The sequence below is a fragment of the Furipterus horrens genome, unplaced genomic scaffold (assembly GCF_987537825.1).
Source record: "Furipterus horrens unplaced genomic scaffold, mFurHor1.1.pri manual_scaffold_3, whole genome shotgun sequence".
Taxonomy (NCBI): domain Eukaryota; kingdom Metazoa; phylum Chordata; class Mammalia; order Chiroptera; family Furipteridae; genus Furipterus; species Furipterus horrens.
The window spans coordinates 154,204,855-154,225,697 of record NW_028327173.1 but is presented as its reverse complement, the minus strand read 5'-3'; the positions used below and the strand labels follow the sequence as shown (position 1 = coordinate 154,225,697).

The window sequence follows — 20,843 nt, the reverse complement described above, 5'->3', positions numbered from 1 at the left end:
TCTCGTAGTTGTCAGTCTGTTCTATGTCTTTTTGTTCATTAGATCCCACATATAAGTAAAATCATATGGTATTTGTCTTTCACTGACTGGCTTATTTCATGTAGCATGATAGTCTCCAGATTCATCCATGCTGTTGCAAAATATAGGAATTTCTTTTTCTGCTGCGTAGCATTCCATTATGTAAGTGTGCCACAGATTTTTTTTATCCACTCATCTATTGATGGGCACTTAGGTTGTTTTTAACTCCTGGCTATTGTAAATAGTATTGCTATGGACATGGGGTGCACATATTCTTTTGAGTAGGTGTTTCAGGATTCTTTGGGTATGTTCCCAGCAGTGGAAGGCAGTTCCATTATTAGTTTTTTGAGGAAACTCCATACTGTTTTCCATAGTGGCTGCACCAGTCTGCATTCCCACCAACAGTGCACTAGGGTTCCCCTTTTTCCACATCCTCGCCAGCACTTGTTGTTTGTTGATTTGTTAATGATGGCCATTCTGACGCATGTGAGGTATCTCATTGTGGTTTTAATTTGCATCTCTAATGGCTAGCGATGTTGAGCATCCTTTCATATATCTCTGGGCCCTCTGTATGTCCTCCTTGGAGAAGTGTCTGTTCAGGCCATTTGCCTATTTTTAAATTGGGTTGTTTATCTTCCTGGTGTTGGGTTGTATGATGAATTCTTTATATATTTTGGAAATTAATATCATTGGCAAATATGTTCTCCCATACAGTGATTCCCTTTTTATTTTGATGACAGTTTCCTTAGCTGTGCAGAAGCTTTTTAATTTGATGTAGTTCTGTAGTTTTCTGAGTACATTTGTTTTTGTTTTTCCTTTTTTTCTTTGCCCTAGTAGATACATAGGCAAAAATATTGCTACCTGAGGTATCTGAAATTTTATTGCCTGTGTTTTCCTCTAGGATTTTTATGGTGTTGCAACTTATATTTAAGTCTTTTATCCATTCTGAGTTCATTCTAGTGTATTGTGTAATTTGATGGTCTAGTTTCATTTTTTTTGCATGTACCAGACCAGTTTTCCCAACACCATTTATTGAAGAGACAGTCCTTACTCCATTGTACACTCTTGCCTCCTTTGTCAAATATTAATTGACCATAAAGGTGTGGGTTCACTTTTGGGCTCCCTGTTTTATTCCATTGTGTAAATGTGCCACACAATGCTCTCATGCCAGTACTAGATTATTTTGGTTATAGTGGCCTTATAGTATAGATTGATAATCAGATATTGTGATACCCCCAACTTGTTCTTCTTTCTCAAGATTGTTGATGCTATTCAGGGTCTTTTTTGATTTCATATAAATTGTTGGAATATATATTTTAAAGATTTTATTTATTTATTTTTAGAGAAAGGGGAAGGGAGGGAGAAAGAGATAGAAAGAAACATCAATGTTTGGTTGCCTTTGGCGCACCCCCAACTGGGGACCTGGCCTGCAACCCAGGAATATGTCCTGACTAGGAATAGAACTGGCAACCCTTTGGTTCTCAGGCTGGCACTCAATCCACTGAGCCACACCAGCCAGGGCAGATTTTTGGAATATTTGTTCTAGATCTGTGAAACGTGCCATTGGTATTTTAATAGGAATTGCATTGAATCTATAGTTTGCTTTGAGTAGTAGGACTTTTTAATAATGTTGATTCTTTGAAACCATGAACACTGTTCCATTTATTTGTATCTTCCTCAGTTTCTTTCTTCAGTGTCCTTTAGTTTTCTGAGTACAGGTCTTTTACCTCCTTGGTTAAATTCATTCCTAGATACCATTTTTTGTTGTTGCAAAAAAATAGTGAATGGGATTGTTTTCTTAGTTTCTCTTTCTAATAGTTCATTACTGGTGTATAAAAATGCCATTGACTTCTGATTATTTCTTTATCCCACAACTTTGCCAAATTTCATTTATTAGGCTTAATAGTTTTTTGGTGGAGTCTGTAGGGTTTTCTACATACAGTATTATGTTGTCTGCAAATGACACTTTTACTTCCTTCTTCCCATTTTGGACACATTTTATTTCTCCTTCTTGTCTAACTGCTATGACTAGCACTTTCAGTACTATGTTGAATAAAATGGTGAAAGTGGACATCCTTGTCTTGTTCCTGATCTAAGGGGAACGCTAGTAGTTTTTACCATAAGATAAAATGTTAGGTGATTTACAATGAAGGAAAAGATTCTTAAGTATAGTGTAAGAGTATTTTAGGAATAATGTCTTAGCTAAATTCACTGTTTCCCTTTAATTTTGATTTTAAATCTCTTATTAAGTGATTTAAACCAAATAGTTACTTTAGTTTAATTTTTTATTATTGAGAATTAAATGTACATTGTTATGTCCTTTAGATATCGTTTGCTGTTTCTGAAGCTAAAGAGAAATGGAGAAGTGAGCTTGAAAATATGAAGAAAAATGTAATACCTGGAAAGGAATTGGAAGAGAAGATTCATTCTCTTCAGAAAGAGCTAGAACTAAAGGACGAGGAAGTCCCTGTGGTTGTTAGGGCTGAGTTGGCTAAGGCCCGGAGTGAATGGAACAAAGAAAAGCAGGAAGAAATTCACAAAATTCAAGAACAAAATGAGCAAGATTACCGGCAATTTTTAGATGATCATCGAAATAAAATTAATGAGGTGCTTGCGGCTGCTAAAGAAGACTTTCTGAAACAAAAAACTGAACTGCTTCTTCAGAAGGAGACAGAATTACAAACATGTCTAGACCAGAGTCACAGAGAGTGGACTATGCAGGAAGCCAGGAGGATCCAACTGGAAATCCATCAGTACGAGGAAGACATTCTAAATGTCCTTGAACTTCTTATAGAGGATACACAAAAGGGGCATGTCAGTGGTTCAGAGAACAAGCAACTTTCGGACCTGATATCGACTTGTTCTTCAAAATGGGTGTCTGTGCAATATTTTGAAAAATTAAAGGCCTGCATTCAGAAAGCATTTCAAGATATACTCTCCCTACTTAAAGAAAATGTCGACCCAGAATGGGAAAAGGTATGTTCCTGAGAAGTGAAAGGATCACTATAGAAGTTGCATATGGTATTTTTCCTTTAATTTTACTGTTTAATAGACATGACGTGTGTGTGTGTGTGTGTTTTAAACCAGCGATTTAAACAAGTTTCTTGTGGCAAGTACAATGGATTATTTTTTTGTTTGTTTGTTTTGCCAAAAAAATTACTTCTTCATGGTGCCATAAATATGAGGCAAAGCTTTTACCCCATGGACATGATCCCCACCCCGCTGCCCCAAATATGTTATACATTGTAAGGGCCCAAGATTTCAGAAACTGAATGACTCTCATTCCTATTTTGTTTCTTGGGAATTCAAGAAATATGCATCATATTAAACTGGCTTTCTTGCTCTCAAGAAATTTATGTATCATGTAGCAAAATGCCAACCAAGTACAAAGAATATTGATGTAGAAACAAGCAAACAGAAGTATGACTCACACAGTTCGTGTACTATATAAATGCATGTATAATGAATTAATTATATTCTTTTAGTTGTGTAAGTACTTTCTGACATCAGCTTTTAGTTTGTGTGGAATCGTTGATAAAGTCAAAGTCTTGCTCCTGTCTGAGTAAGGAAATTAGGTATGTGTGAAAAATCCAGAATGATATTCTAGGTATTGTGATTTAGCCGATTTTAACATTTGGAATTAGAGGAAGGAAAAACAATGCCAGTATTATAAAGTTTGTTTGGTAGAAGAGTTGAAATAACAGAATGATTAAAGATTTTTAAGGCAGGGATTGAGCATTTGCTATTAATACCTCCTGGAAAGAGTTATGAGATAGGAAAAAATCTGAGTCTAGTCCCATATGTGGGGATAACTAACTTATTACCTTGGGTAGTCATATAGTGTCGGTCATCAGAAAAAGAAAGTACGAATCCCTTGGGTTTTGTCTCATTCCCTGGGTTTTGGAAGGATACACATGATGCAACTTGGCCTTTCTGCATCCCAGAATTTTAGAGCTGAAGGGATCTGAAAGATTAGTCCATCTCATACTATTTCACTCCAGTTAATATTTTAAATTCTTGATTTTACAAAGATGTTACTACTTAGTAGTTGCTTTCAATTTAAGAATAATTGTGTGAGCTACTTCTCATGAATACTGCTTGTAATACTTTATTGAGAATTTTGGGGAAAATAGATTATTAAAATAAAAATTATCTATAGGTGTTTTTAATGATGAGAAGTGATGGGAAAATCATATTATATATGCTTTCAAGTTTGCTTTCCTGAAAAAGCGATCTCTGCTATAAAAACCAAGAAAATATAGCACCTTTCTCCTACCATTAATATGTAATCAAATTTGGGGTGCCTTAGTAGGGCTTATAATTGTGCAAACAGTATAAGATCATTTGTATAACTTAATGTGACTTACATGTCTATGGAGACAGAATCACGTAATTTGGCTAAGAACTTAGACTCTTGCGGCTTTAGTTGGGTGGGATCAGATTCCATTCCTGAGAAAAGAGTGACTTTGAAATGCCTAATCTGGCATTCGTCATATACTAATACTTGATGTTTGCTGTTTTAAAGCTAACTCATCTCAGAACCTTGAGGTAAAAGAATGATTTAAATTTGCAATATCGGTGCCATAAAAGTGAAGGGCTGTGACTGGTGATTTATTAAGTTTATAGTTTTTATAACTGTTCATAACATGAAAACTGATCAATATACATTAAAAAGTCTTGTTAAAATAACTTAGATGATCAGAAGTTTTTTAAAATGGAAAGGATAAAATGGATTAAAAGTCAAGTGTTCAAGGAAGTGAATGCATTATCAAAATATATAATTCAACAGTTCATAATGGATAAAAGAAAAGGGAAATATCAATTGGAAGAAAATTTTCAAACAAAACTTAAGGATGTGCATTCTGTCTTTTCTTACCACCAAAGTCCACTCAAAGCTGAGACAGAAAGATTGCTGCTTCCCACCTTTTTTGTTGTCTTAGCTTTTCCCCAGTTTTGAGGAGGCACTGGGAACACTGACTGCCTTTGGACTCCGCTTTTATTTCCCATCCATGTCCTCTTGTATCCTCAGAATTTGCCTTTTCTCTTTAACTGCTGATTTCTGCTTTTGTTGGGCATCGTAGGTAGGTTTCCCGACAGTCAGTTAAACAAGTTTTTCATAATCAGAATCAAGGCTTCTAGAATCAAGCATAAATATATAATGTATTTTAAGTACTTAAGCAAGCCAGCCCTCTCATGGTCATTCTTTGGGATTTAGTAGTTGTCCAAAATCTGAAAATCTCGCCTTAGAAGAATGTCTCACCATTAATTAGTTTAGTGGCTCTATTGCTTGTAACAGGGAGCAGGCTGCAGAAAGTGTTCAATACCTGTTAGTGAAGAAATGGTCGTGTGCCAGATGTTTTGTAACTTAGATGAGCCTCAGTCTCTCTCTCTAACATTGGAATTCACCTGGTCTTCCTTTCAAAGCGGCAGGTATATTAAGGTAACTTAGAAACATACAGCATACAATGTAAGTTAAAAATTTTTTTTTCAATTACTGTTGTTACTTTCAATTCATGGAAGGCAAAAGATTGGTATTACAGTTTCTAATGAATTTGATTCCTGCTGCAGTGAAACTATTAAAATACCTTAAATTCATATATATATATATATCTTTTGTCTCATAGCTGGCCACCAGCCCTCTGCCAGAGAATGTTCTAATTTGGAAAACATGGTCATCACAGAGTAGTTCATAGTAATGACAGTCGTCGTTGTCGTCGGCAACCGTCCGTCTCGAGAGACGATGGTGTAGCTTCTTAAGAGTCTATCTGCACCGCCGAGAATGGCTGTGCAGTCCGACTCGGGAGTGACATGGTATCTGTCTCCTCCCGTGCCGAATCGACATCTTGCGATGACGCTGAAGCTACAAAGCCTGGGCAGGGTAACATGGAGGGTCTGCTGTTGCCCATGCAGCAGACCCCCCCTCTCTTCGCAGCTGAAGGGTCCAAGGGAAAGACGGAGTCAATACAGCTTGGCTTCAGGTGCGCCGCAGGAGTTGCCGGTGTTGACTACAACGTCAAACCGCCTTAGGGACTCCGGCTCCGGATTTTCTGTCGGGGTTTACTCCCTTAGCCTTTCCCCTGAAGAGGTATACCGCAAGGCAGCGGAGGTTTTTTGGAGTCAGAGTTTTCCTTCTCTGATGTACCCAGACTGGAAGATCGAACCAGCGACACTTAGCTCGCAGGCCGACGCTCAATCCACTGAGCTAAACCAGCCAGGGCAAGTAATGACAGTATCATCACATTAACACCATAAGAAAAATATTGGTGACATTTCAGGCAGGTTCTTTTTTTCAGGCAGTGTTTTTTTAAAAAAAATGTTTCTGATACTAGGCATTAATGATGATGATATTCCGTTTCAGAGCAATATGGCCGAGGTCTGTAAGGACACTGCCACCGGCGTCACTGGCAGAAGAGACCCCGGAGCTCCGGGCGCCCTTCCTGCACCCACTTCTGGACCCCATGCTCAGACCTCAGACTCGCAAGAAACAGAAGCAGAAGCTGGTAATGGGGTTTGATTCCTACTGATCTTTGTGACATTCATAACCACAGTTCTGGAGGGTGGCTATGAAGATAATAGGGGATCAAAGGTGTGTCATAGTTTTTGAGCAAACATTTAGTCCTACTCAATGTGTGTCCTCCCCCTAGAAGTCATTTTGCATTTAGAAGACATGGTTGCTTTAGGTCCTCTTCTATCATTTCACGGCCTTTGCTCCATTCAGAAGTGATTCTGATTAGGAGGATAATAATGAGAATTTTAATAGAGCAGTCCTGTTTTTATTCCCTGGCTTTATTGAGAGGTCAAGGTTTAACATAAGAGAATTGCCAAATAGCTGAGACTTTTTAATTCAAATTATGGGTTTATTTTAACTTTTTCTTTTTAATTGGAAATGTTTCTGAAGTGTATTAGGGGTTTTCTGATTTATTTGTGAGTTTCTTGAGGGCGGGGGCAGTGTTTTTATCTCTTCCTCCCCACATGTGGCACAGTGAATGGCACATAGTTTGTGTCCCTTGAATATTTGATGAATTAACAGTTTAATTTTTCTTTAATGACTTAGAGCTATCATTGTGGAAAAGAATGTGGGCGGTACTGCAGCCCCTTGTGGTATTCAGAGTCCACTGAGGACTATAGGGCTGAGATTCCTGCTCACTGAGATACTTGAGCTAGGAATTGGCACATCTTTTATTAGCTCTCATTCTCTAGCAGCCTGCTTCTTCTGCCTGCATACAAACACATACACACTCTATTTGTAACTTGAAAAGAACTAAGAATTGCCAGAGCAAATCACAGGCACTATGCCGATACCCTTCATTTTCACTCGTTTCTAATTCAGTAGACAATATTACCAGAATCTGTGAGAACCTCTGTCTTTCCTAAGAAATCAGTTGACAGTTATTTTTCTCCTTGTTCTTAGACCCCTTTCCCTTACTTCTCTCTTCTAGGTGGCTGAGAATATCTAATTGCTAACTAGATGCATGGTAATACCACCTTAATTGGTATCTTGCTTTTTACTGAGAATCATATTTTGTTTTGTGAAAGGGGTAGTTTTAGATAATATTTGGCTTTGGGAAATCCTGCCAATATGAAAGAAATGTTTTGAACTAAGTCAAATGAGACTATAACAGGATATATATTTTTTCAGCCTTTTTTCCCCTACAAACAAACACACTAACAAATTCATTAGAAAAGATTAAATAATCCAAAATGTATAGTAAGACATAAAATCCTTTGTAATCCTACAAGGAGTGCCACTGTTGTCTGGTTATATTCTTCTAAAATCTCATTATTTTAAAAATTAGTTAAAACATTAATTATGAAATTCTTGACACAAAGAAAAAATACATGTAATGCTTATGTAAATTATGAAAGCTAACAGCTAGGAACCCACTGTCAGACTTAAGAAACAGAACATTCCCAGTACTGTTAAAGGCTGCTGTGTGTTTCACTGCTGTTGTTCTATTTTGTGTGTCTTTTAACATTGTAAAAATGGTTTGATGCTTGTTGTAATCTTGGTAACTTGCTTTTTTTTACTTAATATCAAGCTTTTAAGATTTGTCAGTGTTAATGCGTGTAGTTCTAGTTCATTCATTTTCATTGCTGTATAGTATTCCATTATAAGAATATGTAATAATTTATCTATTTTCTTGTTAATGGGCATTTGCCTGCTGTTTAGTTTTACAGGAGTATGTTAAGTGAAGAATATAAAGGCAGTGTATGGTACCAAAGTGATGCTTTATTAATTCTTCAATGCTCATGAACATAAGTGACACTATTTAAATGAAACTAAAAAGTCAGGCGAGAGCTAAGAATAATATTGCTGGACCAGTGATTTTACATCAACATACTGGATATTGACCTCTGAGCCTGTGCCAGTTCGCATTTCTACTGTATTATCATGTTAGTTATATTAATAGCAATAATCCATCTTTGTATCATTTTTATATGTTACTTAAATTTTATAAATGCTACATATTACTAATAGCAACAGTGATTATTGCATACTTGCTGTATGCCACGTACTGTGCCAAACAATTTTTATAAATTTACACCTCCTGACAGTTTTGAATTATTTTTTTCATTTGGAAATAATTTTAAACTCACAGAAAAGTTGCAAAAATAAAAATAGTTGCAAAGAGCACTCATATACCCTTACCTAGAAACACCTATTGCTAATGTTTTGCCCATTTTTCTGTTCTTCTATGTGAATGTAGATGTGAGACTCTTTCATTTTTTCCTGCACCATTTGTGTAAGTTATACACATTGTGCCCTTTTATTTTTAAATACTTCAGTGTGTGTTTTCAAACCAAAGAAAGAAAGATTTTTCTTGTGTAAGCTTAGTATACAGTAAATTTAAAATTAGATGAAAATATTGTATCAGTCTACTGTTTGTATTCTAATTATGTCAATTGACCCAGTAATGTCTTTTATAGCATTTTTAACCCCTCTAGAGGTCAGGCATTGTGGTTAGATGTCATGGTGCTTTGAATTTTCTTTTATCTGGAATATTAGAATATTTCCACAACTTCTCTTAGTCTTTTATGACATTGACATTTTTGAGAGACATTTTCTCCACTCTCTCCATCATCCCCCCGCATCCCCTGCAAAGGCTTTTAACAGAACTTTCCTCATTTTGGATTTGTCTGATGTTTCTTCATGATTAGATTCAGACTGTGTTTTCTTGGCTGTAGCACTACATGGGTGATATTATTACATCTGGAGGTGGGTGGTGTCTTTTATTGGTGAGGTTCATTTGAGCACCTGGTCAAGGTGTTTTTAAGCTGTCTTCACTGGGTTCCCCACCCTTTTGCAACTAATAAGCAGTCTATGGGGAGACACTTTTAAGGTCATGAAAATATTCTTCTTACATTTATTAATTATTAATGGTGCTTACCTGATCCAATCTTTACTATGGTGGTTGCAAAATTATAATTTTTCCAACTCCAGACCTCCCTCCACTTTTGCCAGTTGATACTTGGCATGTTGTTATAATCGAGAATCCTCTCCTCCAGTTTTTTTTTGTGTGTGTGGTTATTTATTTATCTATTTGTTTATTTATCTGCTTGTCCATCTACCTACTTACCAACTTGCATACCTATCCATCCATCCATCCATCCATCTATCTCATTATTAGTAGGATTATTGGTATGACTCATGAATTTATTACTATGCTTAATAAGTTTCAAATTGCCTTAGTTTCAGCTAGTCTAGTCTCTTTAAACTCCTGTGTCCTTTGACATGTCTATATATTTTGAGTAATTTCTTACTTTCTGGCATAGCAAAATACTCTAATCTCATTTTATATATACCTTATCTCATTACTGGAATCAGCCATTTCTTGAAGATCCCAGGTTCCTTTTAGTGGGGAATGGTATTCAATACTAACGTGTGAGCATTATTTTTCATAACAACTTAAAATTGATGGTATTATTCAATTTTACATATTAAAATACTAAGTCTCAGAGAGGTTAAGTAGTATACTCTGAGTCACACAGCCAGTAAATAGTGGAACTGGGATTTAAACCCAGGTCTCTCTCTTATGCATCATTCTTTCTCCAGTTGCATTGTAGCCTTTAGTTACGTCATCTGGCCTTCCTTTCTTCCTTCCTTCTATTTCTTATTCTAAATTGTTATAATGGTTTTCTGCCATTTAATTTTTGCAGATAAGAAAAAGATCCTTGAAATTAAAGATTCATGCTGTGGACACTGCTTCCAAGAACTTGAAAAGGCAAAGCAGGAATGTCAAGACCTCAAAAGAAAACTGGAGAAATGCTGTGGGCATCTTCAGCATCTAGAAAGGAAGCACAAAGCTGTAGTGGAAAAAGTTGGAGGTTAGCATTTAATGTAGCACTGCTACCAGCATAAAGCTCTTTAATCCTTGTTGAAATGTTCAAATGTGACAATTCAGTTAATGGAGGCACTGATTCTCTTTGGGGATTAATGTAAACCAATTTGGACCTTATTTTTACTAAGCAAATTATTATTGAACCCAAAAGAGGAAAAGGACAATTGGAGCGCTGATGAAAAGGCCACACATTCCTTTCTTCCTTTTTGATTGAACAGCTACTGAGTGCCCAACATATGTCAAGCAGTGTTCTAGGCACTTGGGATCCCACGGTAAATACGTTAGACAGAATTCTAGTTCTAATGGAGAGGTGCAAGACTGTTCTTTTTCTTCAAGAAGCTATTATCAAGTGAGGAGAAATAAAAACAGATCAATAAATAATTGCAGCATTAAGTGCTACCAGCAGTATGTTTGTGTAAACTTGGAAGAAAATATGTTAATTAGCTCTTCCTCCTAATAGAGTTAAGTAACGCTTGACTAAGCTTGAAAGATGTAGGTCTTTGCCAAAGAGAACAGCTTTCTAGGTGGAGGGAAAAGACATGAACAAAGGCATATGGGTCTGATCTGGCCTCCTTCCAGTCAATTTTCCACAACGTTTTCAGGGAAATGTTAAAACGGGTGTCTGCTGTTTTCTATTGCCCTTGTAAGAAGGCAATAAGCTACTGGGTTTATGAGGGTGCCCCCTCTTACTTTTCACTGTTCACTTATATCCCATGTTCTGTGCTCTTTACATTTGAAACAGTTCGGATTCCTGAACTGGTTGGGAATTTTCTTCACTCTAGATCGTACATATGACGATGTCACTCTGTCCTACATTGTACCCTCTCATTCCTTTTTGCCTAACTCTTCCTCCTCCTTTAAGACTCAGCTGAGAAGATGGCTTATCTGCAGAGCCCTCCTTGGTTTTCCCTAGTCTGGGTTAGGTGGGTCTCTCCTGTGTGGCCCCATAGCCCCTAGCTCCTCCTCTATCACCATTCTGTATTTAATTTTGTGGTTACTTGACTGATACCCTTTCCAACCTGTAAGTTTCCTGAGGATAAGGAATGTTTTATGTTATCCACCATTGTTGTCATGGTGCCCACTACATACCAGACAATAGTAAATGTTTGAATGAATGAAAGACTGAATCTTTTAGTCCCAAATAATTGCATCATCCGTAAAAGACCAGATGGGTAGATTTACTTTGTTTTCTTCTACCTTTGCCTTTACTGCTTTCCTGGACAACAAGAGTCACTTCCTCAGTCTCTCTGCTTCCACTTTTATCCCTCCTATCTATTCTCCATCAGGCAGCTAGAGCAGCCTTTTAAAAAAGTAGACTAGATCATCATACTCTCTTATTAAAGCCTTTCAGGGGCTGGGTGTGGTCCTCAGTATGAATTACAAATACTTAGTTGAACAGTCTAGAAAGCCCTTTATGATCCAGCATCTTCCAGCCCCTCCAGCCTCATCTTTCCCTGGCCCTCTTACCCTTTCATAGAGCCATGGCATGGATTTCATTGACTTTTCTCTGGTCCTCTTTACATTCTCTCCCTTTAATAGCCACCTGTCTTCCCATTCTGGTCACCTTGCCTGGGCAACTCCCCCACATCTTGCCCTCATGCATTGCTTCTTCAGGGAAGTAATTTCAACCACAGACTTGATTAGGTTCTTCTGTTGGACATTACCCACACTGCCTGTGAATTTTATAATATTCATCTTTGCAATTATTGATCATCTGTATTCTCCTTTGGACTTGCTGGTAACAAGGACCAAGTCCTGTCCCAGCACTTGACACAGTGTCTGGCATGATAGCACACTTTGTAAATATTGTGGACTAAGAGAATCTGTCTGTTTCTACCTACTGCTTGCTAAGTCTGTTAAAGATAGATAATAATTAATTTAAGACAAAAAGGGTTTTAAGAATTTTGAGGGGAAAAATTTTAACAATTATAGTTCTCATAGTGATTGCTTAACTGCTTAGTTAATTTGTCCAACTGTAGATGTATATAAAATGTAGCTCTTATAAAATTAGATGAAAACCCCAAATATCTGTTTTATATAATAAAATGACAGGGGCAGTTGGATGTGATTATTATTTATAAGTAATATTTAGCACCACATATTATGATCATGAAATTGTTATTCTACATAGCGCTTTTTGAGGCTGATATCTTCTGTAATTTGTGGACTTAGAAATAATGCAAGGAAGTTGGTACTTAGCTCAAAACAATGGGCTGATAAAAGGGGTCAGTCAGGGTCAGAATTTAAGTCATTCGATAGTTTAATTTCAGTATTTGTCTTTATGTAAACCTGTTGATAATATTTTTAACCTTCTTTTATAGAAGAGAACAGTAAATTTGTTGAAGAATTAATAGAAGAAAACAGTGACATGAAGAGTAAACTGGAAGAACTGAGGACACTTTGTAAAGTACCACCAAGGTATACTTTTACTATTGTAAAGAAATTGCTTATTTCTAATTATCTTTAAATGTTTTATATTAATCATATCAGTAATTTTATACCAAGAATATCAATTATTGTAACTGTTATATAGACCTGTGCCCAATAACAGCATTTGGTTAATGATAGTCTTCATATATGAGAGTAGTCCCATAGATTATAATGGAGCAGAAAAATTCCTTTTGCTAATGACTTCATAACCATTGAAATGGAACACATTATTTCTGTGTTCGTGGAGATGCTGGTGTAAACAAACCTGCTGAGTCATATGAAAGTATAACATACAATTATGTATAGTGCACAATACTTGATAATGATAATTGTGTCACTCTTTATGCTTACCGTGTTTCTTGATTGTATCATTTTGTCTTGTGCTTGATTTAATCCCATATTGTTTTGTACAGAGACACGCTGTACCGGCTTGTGGCCTAGGAGCAGCAGGCTGTACCGGGTAGCCTGGGTGTATAGTAGGCTAGACCAAAAATACACTCTATGATATCTGCACAGTGACAAAATAGCTTAATGACACATTTTCTGGAATGTATCCCGATCATTAAGTGGTGCATGACTCTACTGCATAAAGTATAAAGAAGAAAATCTTCCAAAATCCTATCCCTGGGAGATACCTTCTGTTGACCTATTGTTTTATATCATTTAAACTCCTTTGTATACACACACCATGTGCATATGTTTTAAAATATTGAGAATATTGGGTAAGCTGTTTTGTAACCTTTTATTAACTTAACATTATAAGATAAATATTTCCCCATCTCATTAAGATTTTCTATAATATGCTTTTCAGTTGCTGCATAAATTTTCATCATGTGGATTTACCATGACTTATTTAAGTAACCATAACACTTAAATTGTTTTCATGCCCTGACTGGTGTGACTCATTGGGTTGGGCATCATCCCACAAATCGAAAGGTTGCTGGTTCAGTTCTTGGTCATGGCACATGCCTGGGTTATAGGCGAGGTCCCTGGTTGGGGGCATGCAAGAGGCAGCCAGTTGATATTTCTCTCTCACATTGATGTTTCTTTCCCTCTCTCCCTCCCTTCCCCTGTCTAAAAATAAAAAAATAAAATCTTTTAAAAATAGTTTTTATCTTTCTCCATTTTAAAATAATTGTAATAAAGATTCTCATGTGTGAATTTTAAAGCACATTTCAGTTTATTTTATTGGAATATATAGGGATAGATTTTTTCCCAATGAAGTTTTTCACTTACTGTCTGTGTTTTTGCAATCCTTTGTTTTTAGGTCATTGTCAGAAGGGGCCATTGAAAGTACTTCCCTGCCATGCCATCAGAGGGCCATGGAGGAACTGCGTGGGCAGTACATTAAAGCAGTAAAAAAAATCAAGCGTAAGTCCCTAAAGGGATTCCCAAGATTTTAAGGTGGTTTGGGCCCTTTTTGTTACTAGCAGTAGTAATTCTTGGGAATTTTTCTAACTATTTTGTTCTAGACTCTTACCAGCTTATATAAGACATCATTGATACCTTTCCTAATTAAACAGTATGGGATCACTTTGCCTCACTAATATCTTGTGGAAGTGACATGAGGTTAGAGTTATTTTTATTGCATATTGTTGATTATTTTATTTTTTGGACACTGATATTAAAGTAAATATTTCATTATCTTATACTTAACTGGTAGCAAAGAAAATATCACATGAGTGACATTAAATTAGCAATTACTTTTTCCTACCATGTACTTTTAATGACCATGGAAAACAGACCGAGTTAGGAGTAGTTCTCATTTCTTATTATTTGGAAAATGGATTCAATCATAGACATAAATTTACTCATCAAGTCCTTTGCAGTACTGGAGGTGCAACACACCCTGCAGAGCATCTTTGGTTATGTTTTCCCAGTAGAACACCTCCTGGCTTTTAATGTTGCATAGAATGTGTGTGTGTTCCAGAACTATAACCAGTTTACAGAGAAGATGTGTACATTTACCTCCTAAAATTGCATTCATTTTAAACAAAACAAGTGGAACAGGTCTCAAGCTCCACGTGTAATTGGTAGATCATCAGAATCACTTGTAGATGTTTGTAAAGCTTATTGTGTACCATTTAAGAGGATTTGCTTCTCAGTGGTTGTTTGTGCTAACAGGCCCCCTGTTATACAAACAAGCCAATTTTTTTTGTTGGCAATCATATTAATTGGAAAGTGAAATTTTAAGCATTTTTTCATCCTAATATGATAACTTGTTTTATGTGTCTATGTGTTCTTTTACATTTTAAAAGTTGGTTGAAGATTTTTTGTTGACATGCACTTCATTTTAATTTTTCCCACTTCAAATAATGAAAAGTAGTCTACCTGTTAGTATTTTTACAGAGAACATCTGATTTTCAGGAAAAACTTATTGATATTAAGAGGGAGTTTCCTTTATGAATTGGAATTCTTAATATAACAGGCCTGGACTTGGTAAAAATTGTCAACCTTAACTAATGGTAGTCCCAATCAAAGTATGTTGAGTAAAGATAAAAAGAGATTTTGAAAACTTGTGAACTATTTTAAATGCAAATTCCAGAAGGCAACATAAGTCTCATTCCTTTCCCTGCAATAGCATTTTGTACATCTCTCTCATGGGTGGGAAGATTACATTGTTTGGGTACTCATAAGTGCTGCTGAAAGAATGGAATAAATAATGAAACACGGATTTTCAGACCACAAGTAAACAGAATATGAGTCTCTTCAGCTCATAGTGCTTTCTTCTGTCTTTCTTTATCTGCTGTCTCTTCCTTTCTGGCTCCCCCTTTTCTGTGTATTTCTTTTTTCTCTTCTTTTAATTGGACATAATTTACAACGAAAATGTATACCTTTCTGTGTCTCATACAAGGTAGGGAAAAAGTAGGTTTATAGTTGTGAGTATGTGAAACAGAGTTTATTCTTCTATTATTATTTATTAATTACTGTATTTTCCATACGAACAACTGTAAACCTACTTTTGCCCCACCCTGTACTTACGGTTTGTTTCTTACCTTGTTGCTTCAGAATATGACAGAATTGCCTAGGGCATATGCTAGATTTCCTTCCCATATGTGGCTGGCATCATTCTAAAAGGACTTTTAGATTCCTTCTCCTTTGACTCTACCAAAATAATGATCTGAAAAATTCCATTTTAATGACTGTGGAAAAGTCTAGTGTTTAAATTATACTTATAATCAATCTCTTAGAAAATGGGTCTGAAGCGTCCCTCTCCTCTTTTTGAAGAACTGGCAATAAACACGCATCCCCCTCCCCCTCCCCGCCAGGTGATATGCTTCGTTACATCCGGGAGAGCAAGGACCGGGCTGCGGAAATGGTAAAAGCAGAGGTATTGCGGGAGCGTCAAGAAACCACCCGCAAGATGCGCAAATATTATTTGACTTGCCTCCAACAGATCTTGCAGGATAATGGAAAACAGGAAGGGTAAGTTTAATGTAAACAAACGTTGTGTCCTTAGAGTACCATGATGGCATGTTGTCATTTCCTAAGCATTTTCCTTAATCTCACTATTAACTATTTCTGCGTGATCAGCCATTAGGGGTTAAGAGAGGCTTAAAGGCTGTGCTACCCTAACTGTTGGAAGAGCTAACAGGAAGACAGAAATCCCGGGGCTAATGAAACTCATTTTTCCTTTCAACTATATTAATTTAATATTCTGGAATTCCCACAGAGCTGAGAAAAAAATTATGAACGCTGCTAGCAAACTAGCTACAATGGCAAAATTGCTGGAAACGCCTATTTCCAAAAGGTCCCAGAGCAAAACTCCAGAGTCAGGTATGTCAAAATGAGTCACTTGAAGGGTTTTTTCTCCCTTAAAAAAACAAAACAAAAGATATTTAATATTTTTAGAATGAAAAAGAGCAGGAAATGTAAAGAGTGAGAGGTAATTTATAAAGTTGTTTGTTTTTTACTTAAACTGGAAATATACAAAAAAGTGAACTTTCCAGTTTAAGTAGGCAGACTGAGCACACCCATCAGCTTTCTATTGCTGCTTCCATGTCTAGAAATGATAGAAAAGACTGTAAATAACAACTATAAAAAGATAAAGAGACGAAATTACAACTGGGCTTAGAAAAGTTAGAAGTGATAAACCAGAAGCCATGGAGACTCTTGAAAGAAAGAAGACAGTCTTAAGATTGAAGATGGGAACACAGTTCAGAACTGTCAGAGATGACAGCTGCAAGCAGGAGTAGCATCAAAACTAGTTCACGCCCTGGCTGGTATGGCTCAGTGACTTGAGTGCTGGCCTGTGAACCTAAAGGTCGCTGGTTCAATTCCCAGTCAGGACACATGCCTGTGTTGCAGGCGGGGTCCCCACTTGGGGGCACCTGAGAGGCAACCAAACATTGATGTTTCTCTCCCTCTCTTTCTCCCTCCCTTCCACTCTCTAAAAATAAATAAATAAATAAATAATTAAAAAAAAAATAACTGGTCTGCGTGTGGAGGGAGTGTGTTACTGGAGAAGCAAGCCTAGGGAATACCGACAGGGTGATCAGCTGGTATTCCAGCACAGCAGTAACCAGGTGGGGTCCCCCTCTTTATTTCTCCTCCTCTCCCTTTCCCAACCTCAGTATAAGGCTGCGTAAGAGCAACGGAATAAAGCCTGGAAACAGGGCAGTGCTCCAGGTGGCTGGCCAACTAAGGCACGGACTGAGAACCCACATACCCGGAGTACCAGTTTTTAGGTCTTTCTATGCTGCAGCTTGTTTCTTCCCACTCTGCTCCCTACTCCTTTCAACAAATAGCACAAACAGCCCATTCAGGGCATCTGAAAGATAAGCATTCAACCAAGAATCATTATCTATCTCTAGAAAGCCAGCACCATGAAAAAGGAAACCACGCTCAAAACAAAATGAAACAAAATGGAATTCTTAGAATAAACAGCAGGACCTGAGAATATTAGAAAAGTATCATATTCTCAGAAAAATGTAAGAAGATATTGTAGAGGAAACTACAATATGCTAAGATTTTTACTGTTTTCAAGGAGGTAAAGTACTGATAACTCTAGCCATTAACCAATAGAGAAATAGAGTATGTAACTTTCAAACTGGTAGGGGAAAAACTTGGAAGAAAATGTTTCCAATCTAACAGAATCAAGGAAGAGGAAAAAGAGAGCTAGAAAGGATAGGTAAGTAGAAAATTACAGTTGGTTGAAATATCAGCAATTACACTAAATATGAATAGCTTAAACTCACTTATTAAGAGACCACAACTTTCAAACAGTTTTTAAAAATCCAGATGTATGTTATTTTAACAGGAAGAACATCTACAATTCAAAAATAAAGGGATGGAGGGTGATATACCAAGTGAATGCATTGTTGATATTAGATAAATTATAGAATTAAATACAATATTAGGTAACTTACAGAGTTAGCATTAAAAGGGATCAAACTTCATGATAAAGAAACAACTTCCCAAGAAGCTATATAAATGGTTTCTTTCTCTACATGAAAAAAGAAAAACAAAACATAGCTTTAGAATATGTAGAGCCAAAGCTGATAAAAATACATGAAAACATTGGTAAACTCCACACCGGGGGATTTTGAACATATCCGTGGGGAAGTGGGATTTTTGGACTTTGGAAAGCAGAGCTTGTTCAGCAATCCATGAGTCTGATATTGGTAAATGTTCTTCAAATAGAAGCACGAAGATTATTTGTGTAAGTTTCGCAGTGGTAATGTGAACCTTGGGTAGAAGACAGCAGTGGCATATAACAAGAAAAGTTTTCTAGATGTGGAGCAATAGTGTGCAAATGTCCTCAGTAGAAGCAAACCCTTTTCATGGACTGGGATCAAGGTACATTATTCTGAGATATGATGCCTCTGATTCTATGCTCTGTGGCTGCTTTGCCTCCCATCAGATTGAATGTCTTGGCTGATTGACTCAGAGACTCCCATTGGTTTGTACTGTGTTTGGGCATAAGTGTTGGGCAGTGAGGTTCTTTCCTCACCAGAAACTCCATATTTGACATCAGAACAGAATTATAAATGTTGCAGTTGGTTCTTCAAATGCTGTAACATCCGTTGCAGAAAAATAATAGATCAGGTGGATAGCAATAATAATGTATCAGATTTCAGTAATAAAATCACCTAGCTTTATCTAGTAGATATATGTAAAAGATTATTTTAAAATGTTGAGCATTGATGTATTTTCTTTGAGAATGATTAAAATAAATATACCTTTTTTTAGAATACATAGAAAATGTAATTTTTTCTTCTCTTTCAATGTTAATTTTCTCTAATTTTGTTTCTCTAATTTTGTGTTCCCTTGTATGTTGTACTACTGCCTCTAACTTCAGAAATAATTGGCATTGAAAAATCAAAAAGGAATGATATGAAGCAGAATATACCATGTCACACCGAAAGTAACCCAAGCAGTATGAAAATTATGTGCGACCAAGTCCCTAAGAGGAGAGCTGCTTGTGACTTACGAAGGCGGTTGGAGGAGATGGAACATGGGGACATAAAGCTTATGGGTCCCAAAGGGTCACATTCAGACTTTCAGTTCGGGAATAATAATCACAACCAGCCAGCCATTTTGCTAAGGGATGTTCCTCCTGAGTTTGTCCCTTGCGAAGGTGAAAGAGTCTTTGGTTTGCACAAGAAGAAAGACCTCGTCAGTGATGCTGGCTCTGGATCATGTCCGCATTCGGCCGAATACCCCTTTCTTGGAACCTTTGGAAATAAGTCCTCACCTGGAAATGGCCCTCGCCTTTCTGAGTCCAAATCCACACACATAACCTGTCGAGGTCCTAATGAAAGGCTTGGTTTAAAAGTATATAAATGTAGTCCACTCATGGGAAGTGAAAATACTGCATCTGAGAAAAGTGAAGGTTTGGGTGTTGAGGAAGCTCCCGTAAAGGATGGAGGGGACTTCAGTGACACCATGGGCTGGCATTCCAGCAGCTCCCTTTCCCCCGGCAGCAGTCACGGAGGGCCACAGGAAACGCTGGATATGCTAGCCAAGTCTGCTCATTTCAAACAGTTTTTAACAATGGGTTGTCTTTCAGACAAAGAGAAAAATAGTAATTGTCAATCGATGAAATGTCAGAGTGGTCTCATTCCAGACGTGTCAGAAGAAACCATGTATTCCCAGCCAGGGAAGACCTGTAAGACCCTTGGCCACCCACCTCATCATAAGGCTGATTTCAAAACACTGAGCAGTACAGACCCATCTTCAGTGCATTGGCTGCCTTCTAGCGCACTAATTGCTCCTCTGTCTAGCCAACAGGATAGTGGCTTTGATAGCCCCGTCGTCAATCTTGACTAATTGTTGCACAGTATTTAAGGAGAATATGTTGACAAGAAAACTGGTAGGGAAGACTTCATACTGAAAACTTTGTGGGCTTTATTTTGAGATGTTTTAATAACATCTATCATATGAGTAAAGTATTCTCATAAAATTACCTGAGATATTAATGTTGCCTTAATCTTCTGAAGGCCTGATAGTGTCTTTGTAATGTTTTCGTGTGATGTTTGTATTTGCTTGCTAAACTGTCTATTTTTATACTCATAAATTAGCTCTCTGTGCAGTGTTAAATTATTTAAATAAAACTTGCATATAAAAATTTTAGCCTATAGAGTTGTTATGAATCATTTTGTAATTCATAATATAGAAGTGTTCTATTGATATCATGTTTGAAATTCATCCAGAGAAAAATGTAAACACCGATGATTTGTATATTTGGTCAGCCAGATTTAATTTTTAATCATGACCATGTTTAATAAGACTGTATATTGAATACTTGTTCTACGCATACTTTTCCTAAAAGTATCTACTCAAAATATTGATCCTCGCTTTCAATTAGTGGAAAAGGTTTTGTAGGGATTGCCACAAAATATGTAGCTGTGTCCTGGTTTCATGATTTAAAATATTAGTATAAACTTTAACATTTACACTATTTCCTAAATCCTATGACATCCAGGGACTTTTCCCTGTCTCTTTTACAGTTTTACAGTCTTTCTTTTATCTAAAATACTACTTTTTAAAAATGGAAATGATAATCCTTATCATATAGCAAAAAAATTTTAACTGTTAGGTTTTTATGTTCAT

The 20,843-nt window shown here is 36.7% G+C and overlaps 1 protein-coding gene across 1 annotated transcript in view; it reads left to right on the top strand.

Annotated features, from left to right (window-relative positions):
- Positions 1-20,363, top strand: part of CEP152 (centrosomal protein 152) — a 90,140-nt gene extending 69,777 nt beyond the window's left edge. The window contains exons 20-27 of the mRNA XM_090270573.1: positions 2,344-2,994; positions 6,377-6,518; positions 10,177-10,344; positions 12,680-12,776; positions 14,056-14,159; positions 16,058-16,214; positions 16,462-16,565; positions 19,090-20,363. Coding sequence (XP_090126699.1) covers positions 2,344-2,994; positions 6,377-6,518; positions 10,177-10,344; positions 12,680-12,776; positions 14,056-14,159; positions 16,058-16,214; positions 16,462-16,565; positions 19,090-20,060 — 2,394 coding nt within the window. The 3' untranslated portion in view covers positions 20,061-20,363. The remainder of the gene's footprint in view (positions 1-2,343; positions 2,995-6,376; positions 6,519-10,176; positions 10,345-12,679; positions 12,777-14,055; positions 14,160-16,057; positions 16,215-16,461; positions 16,566-19,089) is intronic.
- Positions 20,364-20,843: the final 480 nt, after the last annotated feature.